The sequence below is a fragment of the Colletotrichum navitas genome (assembly GCF_030913465.1).
Source record: "Colletotrichum navitas strain CBS 125086 chromosome Unknown LY79scaffold_154, whole genome shotgun sequence".
NCBI classification, from domain to species: Eukaryota; Fungi; Ascomycota; class Sordariomycetes; order Glomerellales; family Glomerellaceae; genus Colletotrichum; species Colletotrichum navitas.
Genome location: NW_026850700.1, coordinates 12,778 through 31,845, shown reverse-complemented (window position 1 = coordinate 31,845; position 19,068 = coordinate 12,778). Strand labels below are relative to the sequence as shown.

Below are 19,068 nucleotides of genomic sequence, written 5' to 3'. Positions count from 1 at the left end.
AGAAAGCATCATGGCCTCCACCGTTACCGACGCCCAGCGTGCTTCTCGCCTGTCCAAGGCTTTTCGGGACGTCACCCAAGGCGGGAGGGCAATCACCACACCTGCCGTTGCCCGCCTGTTCCTTGAGGCGATCCGGACGAACCCTTCTCCGGCTGCTTGTTTGGAGACCATCATTGCTAGCGATGTTGCCAAGGATGCCGTTCGACACAGCATCCGGATCGACTCATCGACCTCCTTCGTCCAAAAGCACGTCATTCCCTTCGTTGCGTACCTGAGCGATCCCGGAGTGAAGATGATGTACAACGGCGACCTCCTTCGTCAGCTCCTGCTTATCATCGCCCAGCCCCCCGTACTCTGGGGCAACCTCTTGCGCACCTATCGGGCATCTGAGTTGACAGAAGGCGAGCTCTACGTGTTTGCCTGGCTCTGCTTCGAGCTGGCAAGCCTTTCTGACAATGGGCTTGACAACATCGTCGACGATATATCTGCCGCCTTGGAGCAAGCACCGCTGAAGGAGGCCCAGGACCACAGGACCCGTGACCTCACTTACAGAATCAAGAAGGTGCTGGACCTCAGATCGTCCGCCTCCCCCGACCAGGGCCTTGAGGCGGCTGGCGGCCGTCATGACAACGACTTTGCCAATTTTCGGGACATTCTCATCTTTCCCACCAGTGACGAGTTTTACTCGAGTGCCTTGCCCTTCTACCGTCGCGCGGCTGAAATCGCCAGCGTCGACTACGCGCAGCGCCCGCGCGTGCATCTCGATAACCAATTCCGCCTTCTCCGCGAGGATATGCTCGCAGAGCTTCGAGACGACCTGAAAATATCCACGGGCAGGAAGAAGAGCAACAAGAAAGCCCAGATCCTCGCCGGGCTGAGACCCATCGGCATCGACACTGGCGACGACAAACGAAGCCACTCCTGTGCTGTGCGTGTTGCTTGCTACGAGGGGCTCCAGTTCCTGAGGAAGCTGACGCCAGCGGGGCGTAAGACCTTTCTGGACGACCACAAGAGCGTCCTCCGCCATCAGTCTTTTGGTGTCTTGTGCGGGGACAAGCACATCATCGCCTTCGCCTTCCTCCTTCGTGATGTGGATGAGCTTGTCAAGAGTCCGCCCGTCGTCGCCCTGCAGTTCACCAGCAGCGATGCCACTGCCAGAGCTCTGCTGGCCCTTAAAGCGCCCGCGAGCCTAAAGTTCATCCTGGTCGATACTCCCGTCTTCGCCTACCAACCTGTTCTGGAATGCCTACGAGACATAGTAGAGATGCCCCTCGGAGGGGAGTTGCTTCGCCTTGGAACTGATGACGAGGGCGACCGCTCGCCCACTCCCTTGCAGCAGTCCTCCCACATTCAGATCTATATTGAGAAGCTACAACAGCTCGTCGAGTCCAAATCGCACAGGCTCGTCCTCGGTGAACCGGGCCCCCGTGGCCCCCGTGGCCTCCGTGAACGACGCTTCGACCTTGACGGGTCTCAGATTCTGTCTCTGCTGCACGCGCTGGAGAATTCGGTGGCCCTCATTCAAGGACCTCCTGGTAAGTCCTGTCTACTTGGCTCGCCTGAACCTGGAAGCGGAACTGGAGACTGATTCGCCTCATTCTAGGAACCGGCAAATCCTTCGTGGGCGCACTGGCAGCCAAGATCCTACTGACGGATCCGTCAAAACGTATTCTGGTGCTCAGCTACACAAACCATGCGCTCGACCAGTTTCTGGAGGATCTCATGAAGATCGGTATCCCGGCAAGCGATATGGTGCGACTGGGCTCCAAGTCTACAGAGGCAACCGCGTCGCTATCCCTGGACAAACAGCTTCGCGAAGCGACCACTTTCCGCCGAAGTCATCGGGCATGGCAACTCATTGACGGAGTGAAGGAAGAGCTCGGTATAGTCAGAGACGAAATCGATCATGCATGCAGCGGCCTGGTCCGAGGGAGAGTCAGCTCAACGGAGATGTTGAGTTTTCTCGAGTTTTCCGAAAATGAGCAGAACTTCTATGAGGCCTTTCTTTTACCCGAACAGGAGCAAGGCTTCAAGATTGCGGGCAGCAAAAATCAAGAGATGACGTCCGCCCACTTGCTCGAACGGTGGGCGCAGGGGCAAGGTGCTGGCCAACTCCGCAACCTCATGTCGCCTTCGAGCAAGCGTATCTGGAACTTATCCAAAGGGGAGAGGTCCCAGCACCTCCAGACCTGGACAAAGTGTATACAGAAGGAGCAGATCGAGGCGGTCCAAGGTCTGGTCAGACGCTTCGACGAGGCCGACGAGAAGCTGGCCACTCTCTTCAACGAGAACAAGTGCTCCTTCGTGCAGACGAAGAGGCTCATTGGGTGCACGACCACCGCAGCCGCCAAATACAAGTCGCTGATCAAGGCTGCAAAGCCGGACGTCGTCCTCGTCGAAGAGGCCGGAGAAATTCTCGAGGCCCACGTGCTGACGGCCCTGCATAGCGAAACGAGCCAGCTGATCTTGATCGGAGACCATAAGCAACTCCGACCTAAGATCAACAACTATAAGTTGAGCGTCGAGAAGGGGGAAGGGTTCGACCTCAACCGCTCGCTCTTTGAACGGCTGATTCTCCACGGGCACGAACACATCACGCTACAGAAGCAGCACCGCATGCATCCCGACATCTCGGACATTGTGCGGCAGATGACGTACCCTGCTTTGTTGGACGACCCCAAGACTGAAGCACGAAAACCTCCCAAGGGACTGCACGGCAGACTGAGCTTCATCAACCACGACCACCCCGAGGACCTGGCCGATGACATCACCGATCGCCGCGACGACGGCGCCCCCTCTAGCAAGCAAAACCGTTTCGAGGCGCAGATGGTCCTGAAGCTTGTCAAGTATCTGGGCCAGCAAGGATATGGAACTGAGAACCTGGTTGTTCTCACGCCCTACCTCGGGCAGCTTCGTTTGCTCAGGGACATGCTGAGCAAAGAGAACGACCCATGGCTCAACGACCTCGACTCGTTCGAGCTCACCCGCGCGGGACTGATGACCGCGGCGGCGGCCAAAGTGAAATCTGGACCAGGGAGAATCAGGCTGTCTACTATAGGTAAGAATGGTGCGATCCTTCACTAAAGGTTCTCTCGGGCTCATCTTGTTTAGACAATTATCAGGGAGAGGAAAGCGACGTTGTCATTGCTTCTCTGACAAGAAGCAACAGCAAGGGCGACATTGGATTCATGAAGGCGCCCGAACGCCTGAATGTGCTGTGCTCCCGAGCTAGAGAATGCCTCGTCTTGATAGGGAACATGGAAACGTTCATGGCATCTTCGCAGGGCAAGGCGGTCTGGAATCCATTCTTCGAATTGCTCAAGGAGAAGGGGTATCTTCATGATGGCGTGTCCATCCGGTGCGAACAGCATCCCGAAAAGACGGCATTGCTAAAGCAACCCGAGGACTTTGATCTCAAGTGCCCAGATGGAGGCTGCGACCAAGTCTGGTGAGTTGCGGAGATACCGATCGATGGCCGCGTACCCAACTACGCGCGGGTTCTACGATGCTAACGACGTACACACAGCAATGCCATTTTATCATGTGGAAAACACCCATGCCAGATGCGTTGCCATCGGATTGTGGACCACAGCAAGTCACCGTGTGACCAACGCATCGAGAAGACATGCGACCGCGGCCACAAGTTCCGCGTCCCTTGCAGCAAGCAAAACGTCGCGTGTCACTCGTGTCTTAAGGAAGACGAGGATACCCGAAGGAGGATTCAGCGAGACCTCAAGATGGAAACTGAACGCCACTTGGCACAGAAACGGTACGCGCAGGACCTTCAGCAGATACAGGACGAGCTTGACCATGAACGACGTCTACTCAAATTCGCTCAAGAGCAAGACGACCACGAAAAGACACTTCAGAAGACGCGCGAAGAGCTCGAGGCCCTCCGACAGACGAGATCTCGAGCAGAGACGATGAAGGCGGCGGCCAAAGCCCAGTCAAATAGCCAGGCAAATCACGTACAGGGCGACGAACCTAAGCTGCATGAACCTCCTGCCCCCAATAGTGCCGAGTCAGAATGGGCCAGCATGAAGCGGGGTGGGGCGAGCAGCACTGTCTTGGATACGCTGATGGGCATGATTGGCCTGGAGAGTGTCAAGGAGGAGTTTCTATCAATAAAGTCCATGGTCGATACTGCGGTGCGACAAAACATCTCGCTGTCAACCGAGAGGTTTGGCTGCACACTCTTGGGAAACCCTGGCACTGGTGAGAAGACCTTTATCGACCGCGTATGCTGGAAACTAACACAAAACAGGCAAAACAACTGTGGCGCGAATCTACAGCAAATTTCTGACCTCAGTTGGTGTCATAGCCGGCAGCGGCTTCAACGAAACCTCCGGATCGAAGCTTGCGTCGATGGGAGTCGCGGCCTGTCAGAAGATGCTGGAAGACATGCTCAACGATGGTGGCGGAGTCGTCTTCATCGACGAGGCCTACCAGCTATCGTCCGGAAACAGCCCCGGCGGCAAAGCTGTGCTTGATTTCCTGCTTGCCGAAGTTGAGAACCTGACAGGAAAGATTGTCTTCATCCTGGCCGGCTACAGCAAGCAGATGGAGTCTTTCTTCGCCCACAACCCAGGCTTCCCCAGCAGGTTCCCGAAAGAGATGAAGTTTGACGACTACAACGACGATGAGCTTCGGCGTATCCTCGAGGCGCAGATTCACAAGAAGTACGGGGGCCGCATGAGGTGGGACGATCCTCTTTACGTCCGGGTCGTCTGCCGGAGACTCGGTCGAGGACGTGGTAAAGAAGGATTCGGCAATGCGAGAGCGGTCGAGAATCTTCTCGCCAAGATTTACGGCCGGCAGGCCAACAGAATCCGCAAAGAACGCCTCGCCGGGGGGACCCCGGATGACCTCATGCTCACCAAGGAGGACCTGGTAGGCCCGGAACCCTCCAGCGCTCTCAGCAATTGTCAAGCCTGGGCCGAGCTACAACGCCTCATTGGTCTCTCGTCGGTCAAAGAGTCGGTTCGAGCCTTGGTCGACAGCATCCAGACGAACTATGTTCGAGAACTTGCGGAGGAGCCCGTCATAGAGTATTCCCTGAACAAGGTCTTTCTCGGGTCGCCCGGGACAGGGAAGACCACAGTCGCAAAGCTCTACGGCCAGATCCTGGTCGATATTGGATTGCTTTCAAATAGAGAAGGTAAGTGCTGTAGCCATGACTACACCCTCTCAAAAAGCTAACTATGAGTAGTGGTCGTCACGAAGCCGTCCGACTTTGTGGGCGCCGTTTTGGGCGGCTCTGAAGCGAATACAAAGGGCATTCTCGCATCAACTGTGGGCAAGGTCCTCGTGATTGACGAAGCGTATGGCTTGTATGGCGGTGGCGGCTCAAGCGGGGGTGTCTCCGATCCTTACAAGACCGCAGTCATCGATACGATTGTTGCCGAGGTCCAAAGTGTCCCAGGAGAGGACCGCTGTGTGTTGCTCCTCGGATACACAGACCAGATGGAGGAAATGTTCCAGAACGTCAATCCGGGCCTCAGCCGGCGGTTCCCTATATCTTCTGCATTCGTGTTCGAAGACTTCAGCAGACCCGAGTTGATGACGATCCTCGATCTGAAGCTCAAGCAACAGGGGTTCTCGGCCACCGATCAAGCCAAAGATGTAGCCGGTGACATGCTGGAGCGCGCGCGCAACCGCCCGAACTTTGGAAACGGGGGCGAGGTGGACAAGCTCCTGAACGAAGCCAAGGGCCGCCACCAGAAACGCGTCTCGTCTAAGCAGGCCAAACATGTTTCTACCCTCGAGGCCCTGGACTTTGACGAGGACTTCGATCGGGCGGAACGCGCCGACACCAACGTGGCCAAGCTGTTTGAGGGCACGGTCGGCTGCGAGAAGATCGTCGCCACGTTGGAAGGATTCCAGGAGAGCGTCCGATCCATGAAAGCTCTTGGTATTGACCCCAAGCAGAATATCCCATTCAACTTCCTCTTCCGCGGGCCCCCTGGAACGGGCAAGACGTCGACCGCGACGAAAATGGGCAAGGTCTTTTACGACATGGGGTTCTTGGCAAACGACAAGGTCATAGAATGCTCAGCTTCCGACCTCATCGGACAGTATGTTGGACAGACGGGCCCAAAGGTCCTGCAGGCTCTCGACAAGGCTCTCGGGCGAGTGCTGTTCATCGATGAGGCGTACCGGCTGGCCGAAGGCCCTTTCGCCAAGGAGGCCGTCGACGAGCTCGTTGATGCCGTGACCAAAGACAAGTACAAGGGCCGTCTTGTCATCATCCTGGCGGGGTACGACGACGACATCAACCGGCTGCTTTCGGTCAACCCCGGCATGTCTAGCCGCTTCCCCGAGGTCATCGACTTCCACAGCCTCAGCTCGGAGCACTGCTTCGATCTCTTATACCAGGTACTTCTGAAACAGAAGCGCGAGCTTGAGAGCAAAAAGGTATCCGCCCGCCTCGTGCTGGACTGCCTTCAGCACCCCGACGCAGACTTCAAGGACGACATAGTGAGCATATTCCGCGCGCTCTCCAAGCAACCCAGCTGGGCCAGCGCCCGCGATGTGGGAACCCTGAGCAAGTCAATCTTTCTAAAAGCCCTCGAGTCCCGTGAGGGGCAGTGCATCACGGTCACGGAGGCCGTGGTCGAGACGGAGATCGAAAAGATGCTTGACGAGCGCGCTACCCGTGGCAAACAAGCGGGCACGATGCGCGGAATGCTTGGGCTGCAGGATATGCCGATGGCGACCCCGCCCCCTCAGACCCCGCACAAAATCACGACACAGAATCAGACGGCCGTCGAGGAAGAGGAGGTGACTTACACCCCCCCTGAAAGCCCGGTCGAAGGGGTCGGGGAGGAGGAGGTGGAGGAGTGGGGAAAGCACAAGGCCATCCGGGACGTTGGCGTCAGCGACGAGGTCTGGGAGCAGTTGGAGAAGGACAAGAAGGCCGAGGAGGAGAGGGACGCCAAGTACCAGGCCATGACGGAGGCCAAACGCAGAGCGGTCGGCGCCGCGCGGGAAGCCATTCTCAGACAGTTGGTCGAGGAGGAGGAGCGGCGCAAACAAGAAGAGGAGCAGCGCAAGAAGGCCGCGATGATGGGGAGATGCCCTGTGGGGTACGATTGGATAAAACAGGCTCAGGGGTTCAGGTGCGCGGGCGGGTCGCATTTCATTTCTGACGAGCAACTGGCGAGATTCTGAGGGACATCCCGGATAGAGACTGATGTCTAACCTATGAAACGGATCGGTGTTTACTTGACTGTGTTGGAGTCTTATTGCGTACTTGTGCGACCTCAGGGGGGACGGACCGCCTCGAATACGTAGGTCAGTTCTCATGATCCCGGTCCATGTCAGGCAACTCGCGTGGTAATCACCGACTTCAGCCATAGACTCGTTGTCTCCTTTCCCTTGACGTGGATTATTCAAAGGCATCTCCTTGATCAACCGCCAACGTTATACCAGATTCACATGCCCACCTAGCTTTGGATGATTCATCATCGCCTTGTGACCAGACTTACGAGATGGCCAAGCGCTTTGGATACCGCCGCTTTCCATATTGTTTATAGTGTTGAGTATCGAGTATGATGATACTTTTATTGTGTCGCTTTTGTTGTGTTTCCCTGACTTTGTATGGTTTGATATCGTGTACCTGTGCAACCCTGTGGGGAGCCGTCTTGGATAGGTACATGAGTGTACCATGTTCTTGATTATGAGGGCGAAACGGGGGCATGGGTGAGCTGTTCTCGACTAGGGTGTCATGGCTGGCGGATCGCCGATCTTAACGTGTTGTGAAAATATCCCCGGCCCTCCCCCTCCGGCGCGGCCGACCAGCGCAGCGCATCCGCACGGCCCGGGAGATCCCCGGCTCTCTCAGCCCTGTCAGTATCTGCTCCGACTGGCCTCCCCGTGGTGGTGGGCTGCGGTGATCGCGCCAGGGTCGCTAATTGTCAGAGGGGCAGGATCAAGCGAAGGCGATGCGTCAGCCAATGCTTATCACGGGCGCCTGAGTGTCGGCAGTGGCACATGATCAGGCCGCTCGGGGACGGCATGCTGAGGCTGAGCATGGAGGCGGAGGTGACGTTGGTGAACATGGTGAGAGGGTATACTGGGTTTTTCTACATTGTTCCGGAGGATAGTTTGCTTTCATGCGGGGTAGGTTCTGTCAGGATAAGGTTTTGCGGGGAGAAAGAAGCGGTATACTTATTTGTTCTATTATTATGTGTAAGATGAAGAAAAAGCTCTCGTGTTGAGGATCGTCATCCGGAACTCAAAGTTAGCGGATGGGAAAGGGACTCTGTCGAAGCCGCGGCATCACAGGACAGGAGTTGGAGACACGGCATCTGCACCCACCTCTGAGTGATGGGGGTTTGCACCTGTACTCTTGTGATTGGCTATCATAGGACGGCGAACAGCCGGAAGAGACTCCGATGCGGATGGATCTGATAATCTGATAGTGGCAATATCCAGTTCCCACTACCAACAACACTCCGGAGCAAAAGGTGCAGCACCGATCTACATTGTAGAAGGCCGATTTCGCGGACCACCTCGCGAAGCTAACTACCTATTTTGTTTGATAACTGCTCAATGCCATTGTTCACTTGGTGGACTGAATCTAATCATTTAAGGCCATTAAAGTCGGAACAAGATTCACGCTATGTATCACAGGTAGACAGAGCGCGCAGGCACCCGCATCCAAGTCGAAAGAAAGCTGCAATGATGATTTGCTACAAATTAACAAGCTGCAAAGTATATCCTGGTCAGAAACTTAATTCCCAACCTCTGCCATATCCACCACCCTCGCCTTCGCCTACGGCGCAGCACCGCCGAGACCGCCGAGAAGACCAAGAAGAGAGCCGAGTCCTCCAGCGCCACCCGCACCGCCACCGCCGCCGAGAAGACCGAGAAGAGCACCGAGTCCTCCAGCGCCGCCAGCACCACCACCGCCGCCGAGCAAACCGAGAAGAGAGCCGAGCCCTCCAGCGCCGCCAGCACCACCAGCTGCACCTCCCGTGGGACTACCAAGTCCACCTGCGCCACCTGCACCGCCAAGAGCCCCAAGCAAGTTACCGATGCCCCCGGCTGGGGCAGCATCGGCAGCCTTCGGAGCAGTGGCGAGGGTATTCGGGGCAGGGGCAGGGGACTTGGGCGTAGCGGGAGCAGCAGCTGAAGAAGCGGCGGTACTATCGCCGGGTTTAGCTGAAAAACAGTGGTGCAATGGTTAGTACGACTTTATGGCCTGAAGATATCTCGAACGAAAGCGCGCCAATACGAAAAGGGGGGGTGAGCGAGGGGATGGCGGACGGCGAAAAGGGGGGCCGCTCTACGCACCCGCTGGTAGAGCGCCGTTGGCGACTGCGGCAGCGGCGGAACCTGAGTAGGCTTGGATTCCCTTGTCGATGGTGGCGCCAACGCTATCGATGGCCTGCTGAGCGATGCCCTGACCGATGGCGGGGACCTTGGAGATGAGAGAGCTGCCGAGGGTCTCAACGGTGGACTTCTGTTGCTGGAGGTTCTGGAGGACGACTTTGGAGACGCCGAGCTTGTCAAAGTTGGGCTTCTTGGCAATGATGTCGTCGATCAGGGTGCCGGTCGAGGTCTGGAGCTGGGTGGCGAGATTCTGGAGGCCAAGAGCCTCCTGGAGTTGCAAAGGCTGGGCGGCCCCGATGTCTGACCCAGCCTTTTTAATGGCAGTGTCGAGGTCGGTGGCGGCGGCCAGGACGGGTTGCGCGGTAGAGATGTCGTCGCCGACGCCCTGTGGGAACGCGTGTTAGTTTCCGAGACCGATCCCTGAACTGCGCATCCGACCTTCAGCCACGATGAATCGAGGCTTCAGGAGCGATGGCTGCGGCGGGCTCGCTGTCATGACCGATGGTCTGACTAAAACGTACCTTGACGGCGGTGTCGAGCTTGGTGATGGAGCCCTGGACTGAGTTGACGGCGGCCTGGATGACCGATGCCTGACGCTTCTCAGTGGGAGCCGCGAAGGCCGTGCCGATGAGAGCGAAGAGGAGAGTCTTGGTAAGCTGCATTGTGTCGTTGATTCACTGGCCAGAGTGATTCTTGGTTGGTATCGGGGGAAAAGAATGAGTATTGGGGGGAGGCAAGAGAACAAGCTTGAGACTCCAAACCCAGGGAGTATATATGTGTGAGCGTTGCGAGTGTCTGTGCCGAGTTGAGTTTTGTTCGATGATGATGATACCTTCTCACTCCCGATGCCGAGCTGGGAACCCCAAGCTTGATATACATTTTGACGTGACGGCTGTATGCTCACTTCAATAGCCGCTTGGCTGACACATGTAGAGCAATCGCGGACGCATACAGAGAGTTCGCTTCGGAAGCAAAATCTTCTTTGGGAGCTGGGGAAGGGTTCCCGTGAGGGCGCATAGCTCTGGAGCTTAAAATGCTGGACCCTGTAGGGTTGCCTCCCCGGTGTCTTGCGAGAATCTCAATCTGACGTCTCAAGTGATTCGTCAATCCTCCCTTGTCCTCGTGGCGAAGGGGAGGAGTGTGTCAAGCCGGGTCTGATAGATGTGTTTCAAGGAGTCATCGCGTTTTTGGCCTCCCCCCGGCCATGGGTCTGCAGGGAGCGGTAGTAGTTTCCATAGCACACCCCGCAATCCGGACCGGCCACTTGAGTGGTGTGTGCGCCGTGCCCAGGGCGGGTGTGACTCCGGTGATGGCGTGGCCCGCCAGTGCGGGTTGATTGTAGTTATGCGCACTTCGAGCGTCGACAGCTTCGGATGAAACAAAACCCGGTGTGAGCCGTCTCAGATGGGTCGGGTGCAGCTACCAGTTATGAGATGCACCAAGGGTCTCCCATGTCCGAACGGGAACGTTTTCCATCTATGCAGTGATTGGACGGGTGTTTGGGGAAAATACAAACAGGCTCGACTCGCTGGGGCTTCCTTGCGGACATGGGTGTGATCGACGGTAAAGGGGAGGGCCGCAGAGTTGAGGCTCATTGGAATTCTCACGAAATTACCCGGTTGAGTTGGTTTGCGCGACTGACGCTCCTTCGACCCCGCCACGAGTCAGTCAAAGTTCTCCGGGAACGACGACACATGCCATTCGTTAATGGGTTGCAGGGACTCGCCTACAAAGGATGGGCACCGAGGGGTTAGAACCCCAACTCCCAGACCCCGGCCTAAAGAGATATCTAGCGGAGAGAACCTTCTTTGAGGAACTTGGCCTTTTCACCGGACCGGGGTAGCCTCCAAACAGGTTCAAACCGGTTGTGCCCCCAGATCGCCGCATGGGTTACATAGGGGCATGACACCGGCTGGCGGCTCACGGCTCACGGCTCACGGATCTGGTCCATCATTGTACTGGATTTAAACTCAGCATTAGGGTGCGGGGCGGCGTTTCCACATCATGCTCCCGGGTTTCTTACACTCATGCTTCAGATCCTCAGGACTGATCTGGAGGGGGGTAGACGATAGCTGCGTGGCGTGTCTCAACCAATCACAAGCGTAATGTCGCTGATGTCGTTTCCTCTCCCATCGCGTCACAGCCACACTTGGCCTAAACAAACGAAAGGCATAGCGCCTGATGGGCTGCCGTCCACATTTGGCACAGAATGGCCTTTTCTTCTTTTTCGTAGAAATAAATAAAAAGAAAATGGAACTGGAACAAGAGGACATGGCCAAGAGTCCAAGGAGAGACAGCCAAACCACAGAAACAGCTGATTCTTCACGTCTTAGTCGTCTACTACCAGATATTTCGGCCCTGCAATGCGAGAGTTTGTCACTGGGGAAACGTGGCTTTTCGTTTAGTCATGAGTTGCAGAGGCAGGTCGAGACTTTTTTGTTTCGTGGTTTCGATGAGTCTCAGCATATACGTAAACACGGGATCATTTGAGAAATATATCAGACAGTGTCGCATCGGTTCCCTCTCGAGGACAAGCCACTGGATGACTGAGTCCCAGAGCTTATACACAGTACTGTACAGTAATTGATGCGAGTGCGATGGCCCTCCATATTCCTATGGGGATCAAACGGGGGAGATCGGACGAAGGCTTAAGGGAGGGAGCATGGAGCCTGGTGGCCGTCGGCGGAATGCGATTCGCCCTCCAAGTGACTGGGTCTTGTGAGATTTGACCACTTGTTTGACAGTCTAGGCAGATTCACCCGGATCGTTCCTTTCTGCTCGGACGGTCCTTGGCAAGGGGCTTTCCCACAAAAAGAGATGCAGCGAGTCCCATGTCAAAAGACCGAAGGATTCGGCCCCACTTTCGGCGCGGAGATAGTCGGTATAGGGCTCCCGACTCGGCCATCCGCGCCCCACATGGCTCCGGCGAATTTGCTCGGTGAATCTGCTCGGTGGTGGTTCAGAGTCGGGCGCAAGCCTCGGGGTCAACTCAGTCATCGGATTGGATTTGACGATAATAAAACACCAAAACACTTGTATATATGGTAAGGATATTCGAGCCTTCTATTGAACTTTGCTAATGTGTATACCATCTGGTGTGAATCGTCTCAGCATACAACATACTGAAACGAGAACCAACTCATCATATTCGTCAACGCAACAGCAAACATGAGCAACCACTCGGATTCACTCTCTAGTTTGGCATCACAGCTTTCTAAGTTGGCCGATTCGTCTTGTAGCAATGATGAGAAGAGCAAAGACGCTGTTGCCATTGCGCAGAATATCCTCAAAGCAGCCGGAGGATCGATGCCGGGCTGGATGGATAGAATGGCCAACGCCATGCAGCTGATCGCTCTGAACCTTTTTTAGACTGGGGAGTCTTCGATATTATTCCCCTGGATGACTCGGTGTCGTATGATCACCTAGCAAGTCACTTAGTAGCGGACGTCTCTCTTACTAGTGAGTCATATTGAAAGATTACTACCCACAGCCTCGGCCCATTGCTTATGCTAATGATCCTCAAGAACTTCTTTTTTGGGTTATAATATCCGGCGGTATCTTGACCCAGGTTGGCGAAGATAGGGTTGCGCATACCGAGAAGTCCAAATTGTATCTTTCTGGCACACCCAATGAGCTATTCCTCCGTACAATGCAAGTCTTGTATAACGGCTTCGCCACTTATAGCTTCTACCTGCTAAAAATTAGGAAGGTTCGAAGAGCACATCTTGACTGCCCTGAAACTCCCTGATTATTTCGCCCTGTATGGTCGCCACGAACCTGCAACTCGAACCCATGCGTCTTACGCTTCCGCCCGTGAAAACCCGGAGAGTGAGGTATGGGAGCTCTACGGAGAAAACCCAGAACAGATTAAAGGGGCCATGCAGCGAATGGAGATGCCGCAGCAATTTATTCCGCTAGAGGGGATCTACGACTTTAGTTGGGTGTGAGCAAAGGTCTCAGAAGACCACAACCGACCAAGCTTAATTTACCAATATAAAATAATGAAAACGATGTGATTTGATGCAAAATGGGCAGAGATACGTTTCAGTAAGCAATTTTCATTGCCCTCTCATTGTATCCTAGGAAGCGGCGTCCTTTCCTTTAGGGTTCAAGACCCTCGGCCTGTGCGGAACCGCCCATGGAGCTTTGCCAAACGCATGAACATTTCCATAGTCGTCAAAAGTTTGCTTATCTCTATATTACCCTGGAACCCACTATGAAACCACGCCAAACGATTTGACAAAGGCTGCTCGCATTGACACATGTCAAGATTGCTACCCACAGAAGGGATGATTGTAACGGTCGGATCAGCGGCCAAACTGCCATTAATGAAACATAGGGTGATCCTATCAGAGGAATGGTCAGCAAGATACTGGATATAGTCCTTTGAAGGTCAACGCAATCAACGTGTAATATGTAGGTTGGTGGCCAACTAACTTCATGCATGGCCCAGAGTTCTTCGAAATAGAACGCACGATCGAGGTCAGGTCGCACGTCTCCGTTGCCTAGCCAGGCCATTGGATGGTCGTATTCGTCAAGTCGCTCGTAGTCAAAGTCTTCCCAGCGAGGATGGCGCAAAGCGGTGTAGGCGTGCAGGCAGGATCCAGGCCATAGGGTCCTAATTTTCGCTTTACCCGTGGCCCCGTTCTTGTACCAGGACCTACAGTTTCCTATCAAAGTATCAAATTAGATCAAAGATATTCTGGGAAACCCGAACGGGCCAGCGGGCACCGGTCATGGAGCGTGTTGGGCATAGAATGTAGGTTGCTCACCGTTGAACACCGTCCTATCAAAGTAGTTATCGGTGTATTTGAGAAACGAATCCACTGCACTCCATTTGACAACGATGCTTTTGTAGCCTTCTCGGATGCACTTTTGAATGCATTTGCTTGCGTAGGCGATTTCCTGCTCCATCAAGACAAGAAGCGAACCTGTACCGACGCCCGACTGAGCGCCCAAAACCGTGAAGCTGTCGTAAAAGTCAGGACGCAAGACTCGCATACGGGACTTATGAACGATTGGCATCTTACAAGTTGGGCACTTGGGGAATGCAGACGCCCAAGTATTGCTTTGGTTCCTTGGCCCAGAGATCCTGAAGGTTCACGCCGTCCAAGCCATGAATGGGGAAAGCGGGTACGGCGGATACGTCCTATACTTATAAGCAACGATTCTATCACAGGATTCTTCTGAAAGATTGAGCAAAACCTACAAACCCGGTTGCACAGATAATGGCGTCGAACTCGTGCTCGCAACCATCAGCGGTCATCAGCCCTTTCGCGGTGAAGCATGCCACTTCCTGAGAACAGAAATCAACGTTGTCCGCCAAAAGGCATTCCAGGTAGCCTAAAAGCCATGTCAGTCTCTATGAGGCTATTTTTGGAGAGATGTATAGCAAGGAGACGCCGTAGTAACCCCAGCAGTCAGTCTCACCTGGCCCTGGCGTGAGACGCTTGCAAGCCACCGGGAAATCTGGTATCAGGCTCTTGGCAATCTCGGGTTTTGCTTCCAGCTTCTCTTTCATTGCCTGCTCAATGATTTTTCTAGCCTCAAGTTGTATCGGCTGGTTCTGCTCGGTGAGCTTGTGGGCAGAGTTAAGCCCCCTTTCAAGTTCGTGGCGAACCTGCTGGTAGTAATTCTCATCCATGAAGCGCTTCTTTTCTTCTGCCGTAAATTTATCTAGACGCATTATTAACAAGGTCCAAACCGAAATGGAATTGGAACGCTTACGGTTGCTGGCACCTTTAGGGCAATCAAACTTTTCCATGAAATCAGCTGCAAACGTCGACGATACCCAAGCTAGAAAGCCCACTTGGTTAGTCCGGACAGCATGCGATAGAATTTTTACTGGACAATTACATACTTTTACTCCTCATAAAGTTGGTGACATGTTTGGCTTTCTTCTGCATTTCTGGCATGATCTGAATACCGCTGGATCCCTACAGGTGCCGATGTGAGTGAATGCCATGTCAAAGCCACAGTTGCTACTTACTGCCCCAATAACAGCAACTCTCTTGTCTTTCCACGAAAAGCCGTCTTGCTTCTCTTCTTTCGCAGCATCCCAATTTGCGGAGTGATGAAGAAGGCCTTGGTATGTTTCACGCCCTATAGATAGTGTCAGTACGAATGTGCCACCTCGCTTTCTCTACATTTTATCGTAAATAGGCAGCATACCCGTGATGGAAGGCCACTTAGGCTTGGATAATAATCCAGTGGCGTACAGGATAAAGTCAGCCTCGTCAACTGTCTCTTTTCCCGTTTCAAGGTTTTGTACAGCGACGGCCCATTTGCCCTTTTCTTGAGACCAAGTTGCCCCGACAACTCGGTGTCTGAGCTTGATGAATCTTTGGAGGTTATAGTGGCCAACTACCTTTTTTAGATAGTTATGGATCTCCTCACCAGGGGCATAGAACTTTGACCACTGCGTATTTTGGCAGAAGGAAAACTGGTAACTGTGTGATGGGATGTCACAGGCGACTCCGGCGTACCGGTTGTGGTGCCATACTCCGCCGATATCGTCGGCAGCCTCGTAGACCTGGAAATCGATATCGCGAATATGTTCTCTTATGTGGATAGCAGAACCGATTCCGCTGAAACCGGCGCCAACACAAATGACTCGAACCTTGCGGTCTGCATCGATTGGCCGTTCAAGGAGTGGTGCTGCCCATGAGTAGTCAACCTGAGCCCTGGGTTCACAAGCAGTCTAAGCAAGCTTTCGGGAAAAAGTGGAAATCTTTCAGAATTTGACGTACTGTAGAGTTTGCTCTGTTTTTTCGTTAACAGAATTGAGAGAGTCACCGTTCACAAACCCCATTGGAGCGTTTTGAGTCCGATTGTGCTTGATGAAGGTGAGATGAACGAGCAGAGTTTGAACCCTTCTCAAAACAAATTCGGGAAAAGCGAAAGCAATTCAACGGAGATGGATAGAAACAAGTCTGGAATCAATTAATCTTAGGTCTTTGATGTTTTGGAAACCGGTTAAGGGGGCAATTGGTCCGAACTCGGGTGTTTCAATGCCCAACTTAGCTGTCAATGAATTCGTTACTGGAGGAGAACCAGAAGGTAAGTGGAACACGGAAGCTCATTCTGGATGAATATCATTTAAATGAAAACCCCTCTTGGCTTGCCGATTCCTTGCCGAACCTGAGCCGACAATCAGTGATTCTGTCGGATTGACCAGTTGTTTGTTGACTCTGTTGGTTTCAAGTGAGGGGTAATGTGGCACAGACACCCTGTCGGGCAATCATTGGGCATGATACTTATACTGTGTTTGTTCAACTGTGTTAGAGTGCAATTGTGTACCCATACGACTTTACGAGGGGCCGCCTTAGATAAGGACTTCAGCATGAGCTTAGCGAGGGTGGAAACATAGAGACGATGCTATCTTACTAAGAGTCGGCGTACTACAATGCCACTTAGTCAGGGATGCTTCATCGAAGAGCTGTCAAGAAAGATACACAGTATTCGGTATTTTTGTGCTTTCCTAACACGACCTTTGGCAACCACACATGAGTGGTACATCAGCCTTGGATAGAACTCTGTAGCAAACACTACAGGATGATAAGCGTTGGGCGCACTATTTGCATGTATGTCGAAGATCTCAAAGAAAAGAAAAGAAGGAAAAGATTCATCAATATCAGACAGCGGTTTGTCTTCGATTGTGAAGAATTCGTTGCTTGGCAGCTCAGTGCTGCGCGCTGTGCTGGTAAAGAGGTGAAGTTAAGCACGTCAGACCTGGTTCGTCATTGGAACTCCTTGCACACTTATCGAACCAATGGGGGCACAATCACAAGGCCTTGGGAAGAGACTTTGACGGCTCTACTGGCACCGCCGCTAAGGTTTTGGCCAACCACGAACATCATCTCTTAGCATTGTCTGGCAATTCTTCCCATAGTCGACTTGTAAGTGGACCTGTCAACTCCTCAATGCTTCTCTTTCATGCTGTCAGGATGAGTACGTCAGATCATTAATGGCCATATCTATCGCTATCGACTCGGCGACATTGTGAGTCGCTGGGACTGGAGCGATATCGCGGGGTTCGTGGCTCATATTAATGACGCGTGACGTTCCACCAAGATGGTGAGAACATGAAGCTGAGTTCCCCCGGCAGCTTCTACGAAGAAGCCCCTGAGCCCCAGATTTTCACAACACAGAGACCGCTCGAAGATGCGTGATTTCGCGATCGAGATTTGGAGCTTGATCTACGGTCACCGCTTGTTATGAGGCTGACTGGTACAATTAGTAATATCATGAAGCTTACCAAGCACGCCACTGTTGGGAAGTCTGACAAATCCACGAAATACTATCGCTTCAGACGACTCTGGAACTCAGCTATAAAGGAAGCTGTCGCACCGGGCATAATGCTGCTCCAATTCGGCACTCAATCCCCAAACTTTATTGCCTTCTTCCCGCTGTCCATTAATTATTGTCTTGGCGGATCCTGCTCAAAAAGCAAACATGTCTTCTGTCACTGTTTACGACGCTGTCATCCCCCTCTTCATTAAGGGGCTCAAAACCTTTGACCACATCCTGACCAAGGCTGAGGAATATGCGAAAACCAACGATGTCGATGCCAATACGTACCCCGAGGCCCGTCTTGTCGAGGATCAATTACCACTCACCTTCCAGGTGCAAAACGCCACGAAGACCGTCAAGACGAACGTTGGCCGCCTGACGGGCGTTGAGTTGGAGCCATTTGAGAACAAGGAGAAGACAATCGAGGACCTGCACAAGCGCATTGAAGAGGCACTGGATTTGCTTAGCAAGGTCGATGCTGCTACTGTCAACGCCAAAGCCGATGACCAGATTGACCTGTGAGTTCTATCCATGTTTGTGGACTGACAGCGGCATTTAACGAAGTTGAGTAGGCCGATTTTTGGCGGAAAGCCACTGAAGGTTTCGGCGAAAGAGGCGGCGTTGAGCCACGGTGTTCCAAACTTCTTTTTCCATTTGAACGCGGGGTATGCTATCTTGAGATCTAAGGGTGTGCCTATTGGTAAGGCAGACTACCTTGGCAGCTTTTTGGATCAATAAATTATGAGTAAAATGGGAAAAGTCGAACTTTTGACGACTCTCCATTTATGACCCAACCATGACTTACAAAATCACCGTCTCCGCAACGTGCAGTCGATATACAATACCTGCCAGAAATGGGCTGTGAGTCCTAGAGAAAAAGCTTAGTGAACAGGCTTCCTCTTCTGTCCAGTCTACTCACAGGTTCAGGGTGGGTTCAAAGCTCAGAGTATAAACCTAGAAAAATACTTCCAATACATGGATCACTTACTGTAATCGATCAGACTCAAACCCGTATCGATGAACCCAAAACATGTAGAGACTGGCGTCAAAAATTCGACCGACCTGGGACTCGAACCCAGAATCTTCGGATTACGCTGGTGATAGGAGTCCGACGCCTTACCATTTGGCCAGCCAGCCATAAATCATTTCAGTTCACATGAATAACGTGAAGATCCAACAGTAATTACGAAATCTAATGGAAATGGCGCATGAGTGGAGAGTTGTGCGTCGTTTAGCACAGATGCTGGGGCATGTCCTGCTGGAGTGGGTCTGACTTATTCAATGGACCAGAGGTCCGTTAGGAACGGCGGGTACAGGTTTCATGAGGACGTAGTAGCGGAATACCCTATATCTATGAAACTTACTTGAACTAATTGAACAACTTGTCACGAGATAGGATCGCCTAGGGGCAGTTCATAGGGTTGCAAGTGACTTGTTTCT

General features: G+C 53.3%; 5 protein-coding genes and 1 non-coding gene across 6 annotated transcripts; 3 read left to right on the top strand and 3 right to left on the bottom strand.

The window, feature by feature from the left end:
• Window positions 1-10: 10 nt before the first annotated feature.
• Window positions 11-7,170, top strand: LY79DRAFT_674889 (ATPase; the record flags this gene model as incomplete). The annotated part of the gene is made up of 6 exons (XM_060564376.1): window positions 11-1,535; window positions 1,604-3,058; window positions 3,112-3,448; window positions 3,527-4,215; window positions 4,265-5,158; window positions 5,210-7,170. The coding sequence occupies 6 exons, from the start codon at window positions 11-13 to the stop codon at window positions 7,168-7,170; spliced, it is 6,861 nt and encodes a 2,286-aa protein (XP_060407393.1).
• A 1,494-nt stretch (window positions 7,171-8,664) lies between these two features.
• LY79DRAFT_572523 (hydrophobic surface binding protein A-domain-containing protein) lies at window positions 8,665-10,342 on the bottom strand. Its single transcript, XM_060559371.1, has 4 exons — window positions 9,858-10,342; window positions 9,298-9,721; window positions 8,857-9,165; window positions 8,665-8,799 (listed from the first exon to the last, which is right to left on the bottom strand). Exons 1-4 carry the CDS (start codon window positions 9,996-9,998, stop codon window positions 8,777-8,779), a joined length of 897 nt encoding a protein of 298 aa, XP_060407392.1. The 5' UTR covers window positions 9,999-10,342; the 3' UTR covers window positions 8,665-8,776.
• Window positions 10,343-12,789: 2,447 nt separating this feature from the next.
• On the top strand, window positions 12,790-13,407 carry LY79DRAFT_104488 (uncharacterized protein). The gene is made up of 3 exons (XM_060550653.1): window positions 12,790-12,795; window positions 12,861-12,991; window positions 13,046-13,407. Exons 2-3 carry the CDS (start codon window positions 12,966-12,968, stop codon window positions 13,281-13,283), a joined length of 264 nt encoding a protein of 87 aa, XP_060407391.1. The 5' UTR covers window positions 12,790-12,795; window positions 12,861-12,965; the 3' UTR covers window positions 13,284-13,407.
• On the bottom strand, window positions 13,346-16,605 carry LY79DRAFT_572519 (uncharacterized protein). Its single transcript, XM_060559370.1, has 11 exons — window positions 16,086-16,605; window positions 15,508-16,019; window positions 15,326-15,438; window positions 15,197-15,272; window positions 15,064-15,132; window positions 14,767-15,012; window positions 14,546-14,679; window positions 14,367-14,485; window positions 14,109-14,305; window positions 13,774-14,006; window positions 13,346-13,682 (listed from the first exon to the last, which is right to left on the bottom strand). Exons 1-11 carry the CDS (start codon window positions 16,145-16,147, stop codon window positions 13,662-13,664), a joined length of 1,782 nt encoding a protein of 593 aa, XP_060407390.1. The 5' UTR covers window positions 16,148-16,605; the 3' UTR covers window positions 13,346-13,661.
• A 1,185-nt stretch (window positions 16,606-17,790) lies between these two features.
• LY79DRAFT_595064 (uncharacterized protein) lies at window positions 17,791-18,366 on the top strand (the record flags this gene model as incomplete). Its single annotated transcript, XM_060561745.1, has 2 exons — window positions 17,791-18,146; window positions 18,201-18,366. 2 exons carry the CDS (start codon window positions 17,791-17,793, stop codon window positions 18,364-18,366), a joined length of 522 nt encoding a protein of 173 aa, XP_060407389.1.
• Window positions 18,367-18,682: 316 nt separating this feature from the next.
• LY79DRAFT_t281 lies at window positions 18,683-18,765 on the bottom strand. Its single transcript has one exon. It is a non-coding gene; the product is annotated as a tRNA-Arg (tRNA).
• Window positions 18,766-19,068: the final 303 nt, after the last annotated feature.

What these genes read in the sequence shown, in the direction of transcription:
- LY79DRAFT_572523 (XM_060559371.1), bottom strand. Translation starts at nt 9,998, where the DNA reads ATGCAGCTTACCAAGACTCTCCTCTTCGCTCTCATCGGCACGGCCTTC. An exon ending in CAACGGCGCTCTACCAGCGG is followed by an intron (nt 9,166 to 9,297) that starts GTGCGTAGAGCG and finishes ACTGTTTTTCAG; the next exon opens with CTAAACCCGGCGATAGTACC. An exon ending in TCTTCTCGGTCTTCTCGGCG is followed by an intron (nt 8,800 to 8,856) that starts GCGGTGGCGGTG and finishes GTCTTCTCGGCG; the next exon opens with GTCTCGGCGGTGCTGCGCCG.
- LY79DRAFT_104488 (XM_060550653.1), top strand. Translation starts at nt 12,966, where the DNA reads ATGAGCTATTCCTCCGTACAATGCAA. An exon ending in TATTCCTCCGTACAATGCAA is followed by an intron (nt 12,992 to 13,045) that starts GTCTTGTATAAC and finishes AAAATTAGGAAG; the next exon opens with GTTCGAAGAGCACATCTTGA.
- LY79DRAFT_572519 (XM_060559370.1), bottom strand. Translation starts at nt 16,147, where the DNA reads ATGGGGTTTGTGAACGGTGACTCTCTCAATTCTGTTAACGAAAAAACA. An exon ending in AAAACAGAGCAAACTCTACA is followed by an intron (nt 16,020 to 16,085) that starts GTACGTCAAATT and finishes TTGTGAACCCAG; the next exon opens with GGCTCAGGTTGACTACTCAT. An exon ending in GAGTTGCTGTTATTGGGGCA is followed by an intron (nt 15,273 to 15,325) that starts GTAAGTAGCAAC and finishes CGGCACCTGTAG; the next exon opens with GGATCCAGCGGTATTCAGAT.